Raw genomic sequence first — 15,111 nt, 5'->3', positions numbered from 1 at the left:
TTGCAGGCTCTGATAGTTGGGCGGGGGGGGGGGGGGGGAGTCTGGGGTATTTCACAGGTTTCTGAGGCCAGGACGTGGCCCACTGGAGAATACACTGTGTCACCTACTGTTCACTCCCTGGAAGGGCTCTGCTTCCAGAGCACTAGTGCCCGAGCTTCCCCAGCCCTTCCTGCTGACACCGGATCCCCTGCTACACCCTTCAGGTGTCCATGGACTGCTGAGATCTCCAGGTTGGCCTCGGTTTGTAACAGGAAGGCAGTTCGATTGAGGGCCCCAGCCAGTCACCAAATGAGGAGGATGAACAGCCTCAGCTCCCCCACCCATCCCAACCGGGCAGGCCCCCTACCTCACCCCCTCCAGCTCTACCCAGGGTCTGGGCTGTCAGCGTTGGCTCCTCCATCCTCGCCGCCCCTCCCATGGGCCTCGGGGGTCGTCGGGGCGCAGTGCGCAGCCCACGCGGCAGGTGGCGGCGTCTCCCCGCGCCCCGCAGCTCCCGGACCTCGCACGCCCGCCCTTGAAGGTACCGGGAAGCGCCCTGCCCAACCACGGCTCGCGCGGTGTCCCCGGGCTGGGCGCCGGCGGGGCGAGGGCAGTTCCGGCGCCTGCGCTACATTCTCCGCCCCCCCCCCCCCCGCCCCCGGGACCCGTCGCGCAGGCCCCGAGGGTGCGGCACGGGCAGAACGGGGATAGGCGGGGAGGGGCCCAAGGGGCCGGGAGGCCGAGTCCAGGAGTCCGGCCCGGCCCACCCGGGCCTCTCCCCTCCGCCCGGGACTGCGGCCGACGGGGCGCCCGCGGGCTGGGGCTGCATGGGGCTCCCGCGCGTCCCTGTCTTCTGGCTGCTGCTCCTGTTCGCGGTTGTCTGCTTGGGGATCCTCGTCGCCCTGTACTCCTCGGCGGTGGAGTCATACCCGGGGCCCCTGACCGGAGCCAGGTAGGGGCTGCCGCGCGGGACCTGTCTGGAGGGCGCAGGGGACGCGCGGGGCGCCCAGCTCAGGGCTGGGCCGCCCTCCGGGGTGGCTTGCCGCGGGCACTCGGGCTGCGGCCCTTTGTCCCCAGAGCCTCCACCCCGGCGTGCTGCCGGGGCCCCACAGCCTCCGCCGGGGTCGGAGAGGAGCTTCGCCCCTTGCGCACCGGCGATCCGCTCCCGACAACCTTACGCTTACTTCCCTCCGGTCCTGAGAAGAAACCCTTTCTATTGTCCAGATTTGGCTAGGACACCTGAATCTTTTAAAAACAGCCCCGTTTTTGCCACCCATTGTCCCTCGCTAACGTCACGTTTTTTTCAAGTTCTCCTTGGGAGCAGGAATCCAAGTCTCCCGGTTCCAACTTGGCCGGGCTCCTCGGCCGGGCTGCGGCGGGTCGCCTCTCCCTCTAGCTGTGGTCCCCGCCCTCCCCGCGCCGGGCTCCCTTAACTCCCCGCTCTCTGCTCCGTTTATTTTGATAAGCACCGTCTGGGCGCAATCGGGCGCGATCGGCGAACTGGGGCCGATCCTGGGCTCCATCCAAGTTCCCGTCCCTGAGCCTCCTCCTGCGCTCCGCTCCCTTTCGCCGACCCTGGGCACCTTTCTTTCATTTGTGCCCCAGGAGGAGAAATCTGAGAGCCTGCCTTTGCTAGGTGATGGTTCCAGTTACTGAAGAAGCCTCAAAAGGATTTAGCTTTACTTCTGGAAGGTGGGCCAAGCTGTGCCCAGAGCCTGGATTTCTGAGGCCTGCGGGGCGTGTCTTTCCCTTCCCAGCGCTTTCCCACCGGCACAGTCCTTACTAAACCTTGCTCCAGGAATAAGGAAATGAAATCAAAATTAGTGTCTGCTATCAGGAAACAAGGTCAGAAGCCACCCAAATTTCCAAACAATATGAAACACCCTTGCCACTGATGATGAGTCCGGTCCCTTTAGAACAAAAGGTGCTCTAACAGGCAATACCTGAAGTTATTTCATCTCCCTGGAGTCAGAAATTGCATAAGGAGGACTGAGAATATTGAGGGTATTAAGAAAGGGGATCCTTGTCAGTTTTATGTAAGGATGTTTTGAAACACACTTGAACATCTGTTGAGAGTAACTAATACCACTCAAAACATGAGGTTTGCTGAACATCCATTACACCTCAACAAAGCTTTTTTTAAAGATCTTTCATCTTTCAAAAATCTAGTACAACCCAAGAACCTGTCCATATCCTTGTTGTTTTGGTGACGTCTGTGCTGTAATTAAACCCCAGGGGCCAGGTCCAGACTCAGTCTCGGTAAGCAGGGTGGCAGGCGGGATGGAAATCTGGGCAGGGACGGCAGGCTGTGCGACCTCCCCAACTGGGGACCAAAAACGGACCTACCTGGCTGGCTACAGTGGAGAGTCCAGGGAAGCAAGGCCCTGGGACCAGGCCTACCACACCTGAGACGGGGCTCTCCTTGCAGGTTAGACAGTGGAATCGGTTCAGGAATTTACTCACAGAAGAATCTGAATCAGTAGTTCCTGGGCTTGGATTTCTAGACTTGTTTTTTTCTGGAGGAGGGGGTGAGGATACTACAGGACGCCAGTTACCTGCCAGTTACCATCTACCGTGAACATTATTTTGTAAAAGAAAAGGCTATTTTAGGGCGAAGAATTCCTAAGAATATGATCTAAGTTGAGTAAATTTAGTTTTATGAAAAACTGCACAACATCGACCTCCTTTCTCCTCGGGCTGGTTAAATTTTCCATAGGGGTGCGGGTGAGCTGGGCTGGCCCCTTCCCCACTCCTTCCCAGCTCCCAGGCTGGTGTGTAAATGCCCATGGATTCCGGAGTGGGAGAGGCTGGGGGAAGTCTGTGAGCGTAAGGGGTGCTCTGGAGAGAGGAGCAGGCCTCCCTGAGGCTGGGGCAATTCAGAGCAGCAAAACTGGATTGGGGGGCTCCCCAGCCCCGCCCCACAACTCTGTCCCTTCTGTCTCTATTCCACCAATTCAGCAGTTCCTCCATCAGGTTCCAAGCCTGGTTGCGTGTTAGAATCACTGGGGAGGGAGCAAAAGCTCCCTAGGATTCTCGAAGGCCACCTAGGCTGAGCACTGCAGTCCCAGTTCCTCAAAGACGAACTACAGGATTATGTGGGTGGCCCCTCTGGGGCACAAGGGACAGGTGGGGGAAGGGATCACCCTGCTTTTCCTGGCCTGCTCCTCCATGGTCTTTCACAAACCTGAAGGCAGGCTTTTTATGTAAGGTAACATAAATTCTGTGTTTGCACCTCCCAACAGTTCAGGCAAGGCTTTACTGGGGCCCCTGCTGCAGTAGGGGGAAGCGAAAACAAGTAACAGGTTCCCTTGCTTGCTCCCTGGGGCGGGGGGGGGGGGGGGGGGGGGGCCGGGGGCGCGAGTTGGTTCCTTATACTGGGTGACAGTAGGAATGGGTCCAGGCGTTGGGCCAGAGGGGGTGCTTAGGTGCCCACCCCCTTGGTGGTACTACCTGTGCAGGGTACCTGTGCAGTATCCTGCTTTTGCTCGACACCCTGCTTTTGCTGAGGTTTTGGTCTTTTTGTATCTTGTTGTTCATAATTTGCCCCAGTTGCACACGCACCCAGCTATTTTTAGTCCCTTATAAGTTTCTTTGCATTCTGTGGCTCGAGGGGTCGTTTGTCCACGTGCAAGCACTGCAGCAAAGGCCCCCAGGTCCCAGCCTGTCTCAATGTGATTATCTTCACACTTGTATGATTACCCCAGCTGAACAGACAGAGACTGAGGTTCCGAGAAGTTCAGTAGCTTCCAGAGATCCTGGGATACAAATCCACGGAGTCAGGCTTCAGACCCATGCCCTTCACCAGGTGAAGGGGGCCCAAGGCACCTGGGATCTAACACCTGTTTCTGGGGCCTTTTGGCAGGGAGACCCCTCAGATGGTCACAATCCCAGGGGGCTGGCAATCTTTCCTGTTTTATCTTTTCATCTCTTCACCACCACCTCACTGTTCCTATACACTCCACATTTCAGCCGCTTGCCAAGGGGCTTCTTTATTTCTTGGTTTCTGGGTAGAACATAATAATAGGACAGTATTTTGTGTGCCCAAAGAGAGAGGGATGGGCAAGAATCGGAGCACAGAAAAAACAATCAGACCCTGATGGAATGTCAGCCCCCAGAGCTAACAGAGCCAGACAGCAGGTTCCAGGGGCAGGCGAGATCCCTGCTTTACTTCTGCCTTCTCCCCCAGGAACATCACATCGTCTCAAGCTTTCTTTGGACCCAAGGCATCGAATTCTACGACGAGAAAGGTACTGGGGCCAGCTACCCTGGGGCGGTTTCTCACATTCTCAAGTTAGCATTCGGGGGAAAAGGGGAAAGAGAAGCACAAATGAGAACATTCTCAGGAGCCTGCTGGCGGGAGCACTCTGGAACCACCACCCCCCACCCCGCCCCGCCCCGCCATTCCCCCAAAGGAAGCAGAGAACTGAGCAGCCAGCCAGTCAGGGCTCCTCAGACCTGACCACGGAGGTTCCCTGAACCCTAACAGCAGAGAAGGGTGACTCCATATTTACTCCTTGGGGTGTAGCCAGCTGAAAAGTTCTGGGAAGTCTTGATTTGTCTTTAAAAGTCCTGTGACCTTTACATTCTACTCCTCAAAATGTCTTTTTACTGTAAAAGTCACATTTAAACTGCTCACCATGAAGTAAACACCAAGCCCTGGGAAGACGGTTTTGAGCACTTCCGGGCCCTGCTCTGTAACAGATCACGCTGACTGTGGCCTGAAAGACCGTCTCAAGCGTTTTACGTGAGTTCTCTCACTTAAGCCTCATTGCAAGCCTGTGAGGCAGTTTTACAGATGAGTAAAATGAGGCGCAGAAAGGCTAAGGTCACTCATGGAGAAGAGGTGGTACAGGGGTTCGAGCTTCTCATTCGACCCCAGAGCCTGGCTCTGAACCACTGAGCAATACGGCCTCACCCCCTCTGCGTGCTGTGGTTGGGAGGGGTGATGACTGTGTAATTCTGGCTTGATTCGGGTTTAAGAGTTGTTTTTAATGCCCCAGAGACTGGAAATTGTTAACTGAAGCCTCAGGGAGCAAGATTTCACCCCATGCAAGACTTAGTGACCGCTGAGCGGTCAGAGACAGAGTAGGCAACCCTGGGCAGGTGATGGGGACCCCTTCCTGATAACAGAGGCCGGGTGGACACTTGGCCAGCGGGCTGAAGAGAGGCGTCGAGGGTCTTGTAAGTGCTTGGTCAGGTCACCTTTACTTTTCCTAAAGTCCTTTTCACCTTGAGCTGCTTGGTGCTAATTGACATATTTCCCCACCTCATTTAAAAAAAGGATTTGAGGTGGCTTTCGGATACATATGACATGGCAAAAAAAAAAAAAAAAAAAGAATAAAATGAAGAAGCAGGTAAAGGAAAAATAAAGGGAGGAAAATTAGACAACGTCAGATAAGTGCATGAAAAATGTGCCACAGGGTGTAAGAGATGGGCTATATATCCGGCTCTTAGCTTCCTAGTGGCCACGGCAAAGAAGGAAAGTTTGCCACCCTGTCCATGAGGTAAAAAGCAAGCTAGCTGCCCAAGGAAAGTGCAGCCTTTCCAGATACAGAGACCTGAAGATTTTTCTCTTGGAGCCTCATAAAGAAGGCCCTGGAAAACATCCCTATGATAAACCGAATAGTAGTGACATTAGCGCTGTCAGTTCGGCTTAATGCTTGCTTTGAAAACATGAATTTGTTCCATAAGTATTTGCTATATTAGTAAACAATATGAGCATAATCCAAATTCCGTGTGTGTTTTCAGTGATTTTGTCAGCAAGAACACTGGTAAATGCGGAAAACCACACTCAACCAAAGGGAGCCATGTAGGAATACACAAAAGGCACACATGCACACTTCAGATAGCCATCCGCTTCATCGCATACGCTATAACCAGCTTTCCACCACTTCACGAAAACTCCCAAGCTGCCACCCTTCCGACACCCACATCCACAAGCAAATGTCAAGTCTTTTCCAAGGTCAAGTGCCATATTCTTAGTAGTACTTATATATTCCTTAACCAGCGAATGTATGTAAAACTGCTTCTATCTTACCCACGTTCTTATTTTATGCGTCACGGATCAAGTCTGTGAGTGTTGCGCTGCTAACCCCTTCCCCAAAGCCCTGTGGTTTTGGCTGCACAATTCTGCATAATGGTTTTTAGGCACTCATATGTCACATAAGAGCAGAAATGACTGTACAGCTCTTTCCTGCATTGTCCTTTGATCAAACCAACGGCTTAACAAAGAGCCCCCTTCAGTGGGAAGAACAGCTCCACCCAAGCCGAGGCTGTTCGGGATTCTGACATGGGGGCTGCAGGCAGATGGAGCTGAGGCCTTTTTGGTACACTGCCCTCCTTCAAGGTCGCTGTGTGCAGAGGCCCTCGAGGGCTTTCTATGGCAGCTGGAACAAATTACCACAAACTGGGTGGCTTAAAACAAGAGAAATGGATTCTCTCACAGTTCTAGAGGGCAGATGTCTGAAATCAAGGTGTCAGCAGGGCCAGCCTCCCTCTGAAGGCTCTAGGGAAGAACCCCTCCTGGCCTCTTCCGGCGTCTGGAGGCGCCAGGTGTTTCTTGGCTTGTAGGTGCATCACTCAATCTCTGCCCCCATCAGCACATGCCTTCTTATGAGGATACCAGTCACTGAATTTAGGGCCCACCTTAATACAGTATGACCTCATCTTACTAATTACACCTGCAAAGACCCTATTTCCAAATAAGGTCACATTCTGAGGTTCTGGGCAGACATGAATTGGGGGAGGGGACACTCTTCAATTCAGTATAGGCACCGACTGGCAGAAACATGTCATAAGTCTTCCCAGCAGCCTGTTCCACGTGAATCCTACGGCAAGGACTGCCAGAGCTAGGATTTGGATCCAGGCTGACGGACTCCTAAGCCCAGGCTGGACCTCCTCCTCCACTACAGGGCAGGCAGGTCTTATCCATTTGTGGGAAAATGCCTCAAAGTTCCCCCCCTAGTGTGAGGTGAAGTTGTAGGAGGCCATCAGGCCCCAGATGTGGCATCCAGGAGAAGGGCTGGGCAGGGTAAATCCAGAAAGCTCCCAGCCCCACTGGGCTGCTGCACTACAGGCCACCTGGGCCTGCAGATCGGGGGGTTGCCCAAGTCTAGAGGGAGAAGGGCGGCACTTCCCTTCCAGCCCCCTGGTGGCTCCTACCCACCCCAACCCCCAGAAACAGCCCTCTTCTCTTCTCACCCACAGAACCTGCCCTGTCGACACCCACTTTATCTCGCCATTCAACGGCACCCTCACTTCCGGGATCTGTTTGATCTCTCCATTCCAGTGCTGCTGTCAGGGAACCTCTTCACCCAGGAGCTCTGGGACAGCCTGAGCCGGCACAAAGCCCCCTACGGCTGGCAGGGGCTCTCCGGCCAAGGTAGCCTGCAGCCCTCTGGCTTCAACTAGTCCATTGTTCCTGCTTTTGGCCTTGGTGCAGAATGGGCCTCTCCTCCCTCACAGCACCAAGATGTGGACCCCCTGCCTCTTCCTCCCAGGCGGGCCTCAGGGCTCGACACCCCTGCTGTGCGACTCCTGACTCCCTCCCCCCTCATCTCTATAAGCAGCACAGTGTCCAGAAGAGGGGCCTGGCTGCCCCTGCAAGTGGCTCTCACCATCCTGGGGCTTCCCTGGTGTGAAAGATGCCAGTGCCCAAAGGTGGCCGAGGACAGCGGCTGTGGGGCCTCAAACAGCCTGCGGGTGGTTGCTTCTGTGGGAAACCACCCAGAGCCCCCTCCGCGTTAAATCTGCCCCCCGTCCCACCATGCCTCCGATTATTTTCTTTGGGAATACACACGGTCCTGGGAGGACTGGTATGAGTTCTTGAGATGATTGAGGGCACAGCCAAACCCCCTGCCCCACCACCCTCTTCCCACTGGCATTTCACTGTCCTCCACCCTCTGTGCCTCTGGAGAGGGGCTGGTGTCAGGCCTCGGGCAGGTGGGGAGCCAGGAAGTCTTGGGAAGGCCCCAATGACCCATGTGACCCCTCGTGGTGCCCCACCCTGTCCCACACCCACAGCCATCGCCTCCACCCTGAGCCTCCTGAATGGCTCTGAGAGCACCAGGCTGTTTGCCGTCTCCAGGGAGCTGCTTCCGGGCTGCATCCGGTGTGCCGTGGTGGGTAACGGAGGCATTCTGAATGGTTCCCGCCAGGGTCAGAACATCGATGCCCATGACTACGTGTTCAGGTATGTGGGGCAGGGGCCAGGGAGGAAGCAGGAGAGGAGCTGGGTGGAGAGCTGGTCCCCAGCCAGCCCCCGGCGGGGGGGGGGGGGGGGGGGGGGCATCATAGGTGAGGGCATGGGCCAAGGCAGCAGTGGCCTCAGGCAGCTCAGCAGTTGTAATGCGCAGACCGGACAAAGGCATTACGGAAACAGGCCCTGAAGATAAGCGAGGGTGTGGTCGGCTAAGGGGACCCAGGAGGAAGGAGCTGCCAGGGGTCAGCTTTGTCCACTTCACAAGGCATCCCTTCAGGTCCCGAGTTGTGGGGATGGGGCTAGTGACCGGGCACTGGGGCTGCTGTGGGCAGAGGGAGTGACAGAACCCTGGGGATGGAACAGGGACAGGTGAGGCCCCCTGGGGATGGAAGTAAACACGCAGCATCGTGTAGCCACAAGCAGGCTGATGGGCCTCTGTTTGGACCAGACTCAATGGTGCTGTGATCAAAGGCTTTGAGAAGGACGTGGGCACCAAGACCTCCTTCTACGGTTTCACTGTAAACACAATGAAGAACTCCCTCATCTCCTACTCAAACCTGGGCTTCACCTCTGTGCCGCAGGGACAGGTGAGGCTGCCACTGACAGTCGGTGCCATTGTTTCCCAACCCGCGTCTGAGGGGTGGGCCACAGGGTTCCCAAGCCCCAGCCCAGTGCATAGAGAGGCTGTGCCAGGGTCTTGGGCCCACGCAATGGAGCCACTGAAGGGGCGGATCTGGGCAGGGGCGCCCTGTGGTTTCAGGTGGCTCAGGACAACTCTGGGGTGGAACACGAATGAGTATTGACTGAAAGCTTATGGAATGCCAGGCACTTACAGAGGCCACGCCAGCCCTCTCTTACTGGTGAGGAGACTAAGGCTCAGGGCCCCTTCAGTCAGTAAAGCAGCGGTGGGGCTGGATTCAAATCCAGACTCCCCCGCACCCAGAGCTCAGGCTACACACAGTATTTACTGAGTGCCTCCCTCCTTCCCAGCACCGGATACAGGCATCACAGCAGCCCCTTTCCAGAGGGCGGTGTGTCCAAGGCCACCACCCAGCCAGAATCATCAAAATCCAGGCCCCTCTGACCGCAGTGCAGGGTTGTTTCCATCTCTCACGCTGCCCACTAGAAGAATGATGTGTGCCCTCCTGAGGGCTCACAGCAGACCATGCAGGAAGCTGAGGCTCAGCTGAGCAATCGAGGAAAACACGCCCAGAGCCGCAGCTTCGGAGCAGAACTGGAATCTGAATCTGTCTGCCGCTTCCAGGTTCTTTCACCCACAGCTGGTGGTTGTAACACAGTGTTTCGCTTCTACAGCGGGCTGGTTACCACATGCAGCGGGGAGGCCCCAGGATAAGGGTTCTGGGATGCTCAGTAGGACTGGTTTGAGTTTCTAGATGCTTCCTCCTCTGACCAGGGAATTCAGGGGTGTCCTAGCCACAGTGTCTGTGCACCGAGGCCTCTTTCAGCTCGTGACAGAACAACACGGGACAGCTCCACTTCTGGTGTAGCCACAGAACCTGTAGGCATTATCTATAACTGCATGACAAACTACCCCCGAACCTAGTAGCTTTAAGCAACACACACCGATTATCTCACAGTTTTCACGGGTCAGGAACTCAGGAGCAGCTCAGCGGGGTCTCCTCAGGGTCCCCCAGCGGTCGCGGTCAGGACGGGCAGGGGCTGCAGTCCTCAGGCCTGCCTCTGGCCGGAGCTCAGATGGCTCCCTCACAGCCCTTGCTCCCCCAGAGTGAGCGATCCCAGAGAGCAAGGAAGCTCCAGTGCCTTTTATGACCCACTTTCCAAGGTCACATACCCTTCCTTACTTCCACTTTTTCCTACGCGTTAGAAAAATTTTGTTCATTAGTCACTAAGTCCAGCCCACACTCAAGGGGATGGCAATTAAGCATCACTTCTTGAAGGGAAGAGTATCGAAGGATTTGAGTACTGAAACCAGCAGGGTACCTGAAAGTGGGAATTACAGGCATAAGAGGGAAATGCTCCCGTCAGGGCAGACAGACTGGGCGGAGAGCGGTCCACTCTGAGCAGGATCTTGACGTGGTCTCGTTCCCACTGCGGCTGTTTCTCTGTCCCTCCGACAGGACCTGCGCTATATCTTCATCCCCTCAGACATCCGCGACTACATGATGCTAAGATCGGCCATTCTAGGTGTGCCTGTCCCTGAGGGCCCCGATAAAGGGGACAGGTGAGCAGCCAGGCAGGGGGCAGGGCATGGTAATGCTCCCAGGGTCCACTGTCAGATGGGAAAGGTGGGTGAAGGCGGCAAGAAAACCCCCGAGTTCAACAGAGCATTAGAAGATTAAGCTCTTTTCCTACCCCCAGGAAAGCCTAGGTAACGCTGCTGGACCCCAGGGACCCTCCTGACAAGGTGGGCTGTAGGTTCGAGGGGCTCCTTCCTGAGCAGGCAGGCCTGGCCCCTCAGCTTCGGGCTGCTGTCCCCACAAACAACCCAGCCACCCAGCCAGTGGCAGCCGCAGGACCTGTCCAGCACATTGTGTCTGGAAACCAAGAGTGGGGGCCAGTATCCATTCCATTCCTCTTGGCGGGCACCCTCCCAAGACTGCCCATGAAATGGGTGAGCAGGCGACGTGAGTCCAGTGTCCCGCGAAGTGGGAACAAAGGGCCCTCTGTCTTTTCTCCCCCACCTTCCTGGGCAGCAGGCCTGTGTCCAGCTCTTTTGAACCATGTCCTGTCCTCATCTAAACCTCCTCCCTGTGGTGCTGAGACAATTTCTTGTCCCTGAGTCAGGTCCTTAGAAATCTGTGCCACCCCCGTGACAATGACCAGCCTCCCATCTCGGTGGCTCCAGGACATCTCACCCACCATGAAAGAGCAGCTGCTGAGGCCTCCTTGGGGGGCTCCACCAGCCCTGCCCTGTGCCCCACCCCCCTCGTGATTACCTAACAATCCGTTGCGAGAGCTCACAATGCAGCTGGTCATGAGGGTGGGCTATGTGACGCGGGGCAGGACTGGCTCTGGGGGGGCTGGCTCAAAGACATCGAGCAGACATAAGCCTCCCCAACACCAATGAGCTCCCCCTCCCACACCCCTAATCCTTCCCCCTCCCAGTCCCCCTCTCAATCCCGATCCAACCACATCAACCAGCAGCCCTACGCCAGCGCCGGTGGCTCAGCCCCTTCCCCGTCCTCCACCCGGGGGTCTTCCTCCCGTCTCCCCTCTCACCCTGCCACCCCAAATGCCTCACAGCCCTCTTCCCGGTCTTCCTCCCTGAACCCTAGCCCTCATGTCCAGCCTCGAGGGTCTGCCCAAAACATCACTCCACCCGCCTCCAAATCTCCCTCCCAATCTGGCTTAAAATCTCTCTCTCGAAACTCTTCCCAAATTCCCCCTGTGCCCAGCGCTCTGTCTCCATCCTACAGCCCTGCACCCTCGGCCTCCTACATCGGGCCCATTCGGCGCATCCCACCCTACATCGCCCCCTACGTGCCCCACTTCCTGAAGGAGCCCCCCTTCTTCCAGCCTCCCACCTCACCACTGCCCCAAAACCAGTGCTTCCCCTGCCCTTCCGAGAACCAAGAGAGCGCCCCCTCTGAGTCTCTCTACTTCCCTCTCCTCCCACCCCCTCCCCACCACCCGGTCCACTGCTGCTACCCGACCCCTCCCGCTCTGTTCACACCCCCCTCCTCTCTCACGTACACCCCGCCCTTGGAGGTTCTGGTGGGCGGGAAGCCGCACGTGGTCCCGACGGTGCTGCCCGCCACCTTCTACACCCCCTTTTCCCGCTACTACGTCCAGCCCCGCCCCTACCGGTCCACACGCCGCCACCGTCCCAGCGCCCTTCCCCTCTCCTCATTCCCCAACGGGCCGTAAGACGGCACCGGCCCCTCTGTCCACTTCTATCGTGGGTCCTAGGCCTCAGACCTACTTTGGACCAGAAGCCTCTGCCAGCAAATTCAAGCTACTCCATCCAGACTTCATCAGCTACCTGACAGAGAGGTAGGTGGGGGCAGGGGTGGTGCTGGGAAGAACTGCTTCACCCCCGCCCCTGGCTCCACACTCACCGGCAGCACCGGCTTTATCCCCCCCAAGGACTAAACCCACAGGGGGGCCATGTACGAGGACGCCGCAAGCACTTATACTGCCTCACTTACTACTTTATTTGAGTATTATACCTTGATGGAGGTGGTGTTCTATCAGTCAAGGTAGATGGGAAATGGAGAGGGAACTCATCAGGTTTTCTTACTAGGAAAGCTCAGAAAGCCTTAGGTCAGGCATGGGGGGACCATAGATGTGGGGGTGTATTGGGACTGCTAGAGGCCGAGTTGTCATCACTTGCGGGCCTGATCACAGCTCAAACACAGGAGACCATGGGAGGAGCCTGGGGAACACCTGCCTGCAGATCTCAAACCCCACCCCCCTCATCACCTCACCGGTGCCTCCAGTCACAGGACCTGTGTGCTCTGTCCTCATACGTGGCTCCTGCTTGGCCAAAGTCTGGAGGTAGAAGCTTAGATATCCGGCTAATTAACTAGGCCACCTTTGCCCTAGACACTATGGTGCAGGAGGGTGTTGTAGAGAGGAAAGGTGAGTTAGACTGGATTCAGGCTTCTAGAGAGTGGGAGGAAGGGGAAGGCTCTCACCTGCGGTCCTTTGGGAGGACCTGTTCCTCTTTGTTATCTCAACCAAAGATTTTTGTGTATAGTTCATTTGGGGGTGGGCTGGGGTAGAGGGGCAGGAAATTTTTGCAGTTTTCCAACCAAACTGGTGTAATGGCGCAACCATCAAGCTAGCTGGTGTGCAGGACCGGCAGGACCCAAAGTCCTGAGTTTTGATGGCTCTTTTTGATTCCAGGTTTCTGAAATCCAAGTGGATTAACACAAAATTCAGAGACCTATACATGCCTAGTACTGGAGCCCTCATGTTGCTGACAGCACTGCATACCTGTGACCAGGTAAGAGGTCTTCCCTCTCAGGAGCCCACAGCAGCAAAGTAGGTTTGAATGGAACCTAATTCGATCCATGATATCCCCTACATGAGAGGCCTGCTAGCCCAGATCTGGGACTCTGGGCCTCTATCCTGTGGCGGAAGGATGCCCCAGCTGCAGGAGTGATCTTGGTCTCGGGAACGGGATGGCAGAAGTGGTCTTCAGGGTCCCTTATAGGACAGTCCCCTGTGCCAGCCTTGAGTTCCCAATCACAGCCACCTTCCCCTGGGCTGGCTTCTTTCACCCCCTCTGCCCCAGGGCAGCTGCTCCATATGGTATTTAAGGCACATTTTATCCAACTGCTCTTGTGAAAGCAAAATCTTCTTAACAAAAGTGGGCAGAGACATCTTTTTGTGAAGACATTCTAGAACTAAGGTGGGCAGCCAACCACACAAGGAATCTCTGAAATCACTGTATGAGACATTCTCAATGGGGTGGTGCCCACATGAGTGCGCAGAGACAGAGGTTGAGAAGTGGTTTTCAAGAAAAGGCAGTGACCCACACTGAAGCCAGCGCAAGAACTGAGGCCAGGCACCACTGGACTCTGGTCACCTTTTCCCCGTTTTAAACAGGAGTCTTCTTGTCTGCAGTCACCACTAGAATAGGAGGTAAGGGGCTTTTTGCCTCTATCTTGAGCACAGTGATGATCACAGCTTTGGTGTCACAGACCCGAGTTCAAAATCCAGCCCAGCTACTTACTAGTTTGTGACAGGGGACACATGTCTGGTTACCTTTCTAAGCCTGTGTCCCCATTTGTAAAATGGGGACAATATCTACCCAAGATGGTTGTGAGGCTGAGTGAGAAAATGTGTGGAAAGAGCACAGTTCAGGGTGTTAAAGTGTGGCGAGAGCCGTTGATCCTCCCCTTCACACAACACAAGGCAGCTATGGGGGGACGTGGCTTCTACATTCGCGTCACTTTCCACATAGTGGAAGCGCAGTAAATGCTAACTCAGTGACTGTCCTCGTCCAGGTTAGTGCCTATGGATTCATCACAAGCAACTACCAGAAATTTTCTGACCACTATTTCGAACGAATAAAGCAGCCACTGATATTCTACGCGAACCATGATCTGTCCCTGGAAGCCACCCTGTGGAAGGACCTGCACAAGGCTGGCATCCTTTGGCTGTACCAGCGCTGACCCTGAAGCACCCAAGACCTTTGTGTTTTTGCAGAGCTGAGGCCCTTGGCCCCTCAAGTGGCCAAAGCTGCCTTCTGGTCTTTTCAGCCTGAGAGGGGCTCCAACTGTCCTTGGCCCTCCCCCCGCTTCTTCCCTACAGAGGACACCGAGTGGATGTGTGACTGTCACTGAAGCCTATTCTTTGTGAGACACCCCACCTTGTCCTCAGCTCATCTGGTCTGAGGCAGACATCCCAACCCTGGCCAAGAAAAAACGGACTGCTCTGTGCTGGATTTGTCTTTAAAACCGAAGATAACACTCTCAAGGTGAGACTGCCCCTGACCAGCGTGAGGCAGGCATCCTTCATAGGCTGAGCGTTCCCAAGACAGTAGTGGCACGAGGTGACTAGGAGGTCAGTGGAGCGGCTCAGGGTCTCTCAGTTAACAAAGATCAAGCAGCAGTAGAAGCAAACGCACGCTTCTCAGCCCAAATCCTCCCACTAGCATGTCCAGCTTCACGCAAACTCCAAAGCAGTTCAACTCTAGGCCATGTCGGAACAGCCTTTCTGAGAACAGGACCGACTCACTTCTGCCCCGATAAATGTGATTTGGAACTAGATAATTGCATAAATGGTGGATAACCATTGTGTCTGTGTGTGTTGGGGAAAGTAGTATATCATGCAGGGTGTTTAGCACAAAGAATTCAGAATCCAAGAACCACAGGAATTTGATGGGAGTCAACCATGCAGAAGGTCACTGGCCCCTGATTAAAGTCCCGTTGGAGATGTATTACCACCTTGTCACCAAAAGGACATTACTGGGTAATGAACCCTCATTATCGGACACTAAA

The 15,111-nt window shown here is 55.5% G+C and overlaps 2 protein-coding genes across 2 annotated transcripts; both read left to right on the top strand.

Annotated features, from left to right (window-relative positions):
• Nucleotides 1-671: 671 nt before the first annotated feature.
• Nucleotides 672-14,905, top strand: ST6GALNAC2 (ST6 N-acetylgalactosaminide alpha-2,6-sialyltransferase 2). The gene is made up of 9 exons (XM_059997703.1): nucleotides 672-931; nucleotides 4,166-4,226; nucleotides 7,186-7,360; nucleotides 8,002-8,170; nucleotides 8,628-8,766; nucleotides 10,279-10,382; nucleotides 12,071-12,154; nucleotides 13,010-13,109; nucleotides 14,116-14,905. The coding sequence occupies exons 1-9, from the start codon at nucleotides 807-809 to the stop codon at nucleotides 14,281-14,283; spliced, it is 1,125 nt and encodes a 374-aa protein (XP_059853686.1). The 5' UTR covers nucleotides 672-806; the 3' UTR covers nucleotides 14,284-14,905.
• LOC132414864 (testis-specific serine/proline-rich protein) lies at nucleotides 11,225-12,028 on the top strand. Its single transcript, XM_059997851.1, has one exon. The coding sequence runs from the start codon at nucleotides 11,225-11,227 to the stop codon at nucleotides 12,026-12,028; it is 804 nt and encodes a 267-aa protein (XP_059853834.1).
• Nucleotides 14,906-15,111: the final 206 nt, after the last annotated feature.

Source organism: Delphinus delphis, chromosome 19, assembly GCF_949987515.2.
Source record: "Delphinus delphis chromosome 19, mDelDel1.2, whole genome shotgun sequence".
Classification (NCBI taxonomy): Eukaryota; Metazoa; Chordata; class Mammalia; order Artiodactyla; family Delphinidae; genus Delphinus; species Delphinus delphis.
This window is presented reverse-complemented; position numbering and strand designations above follow the sequence as displayed.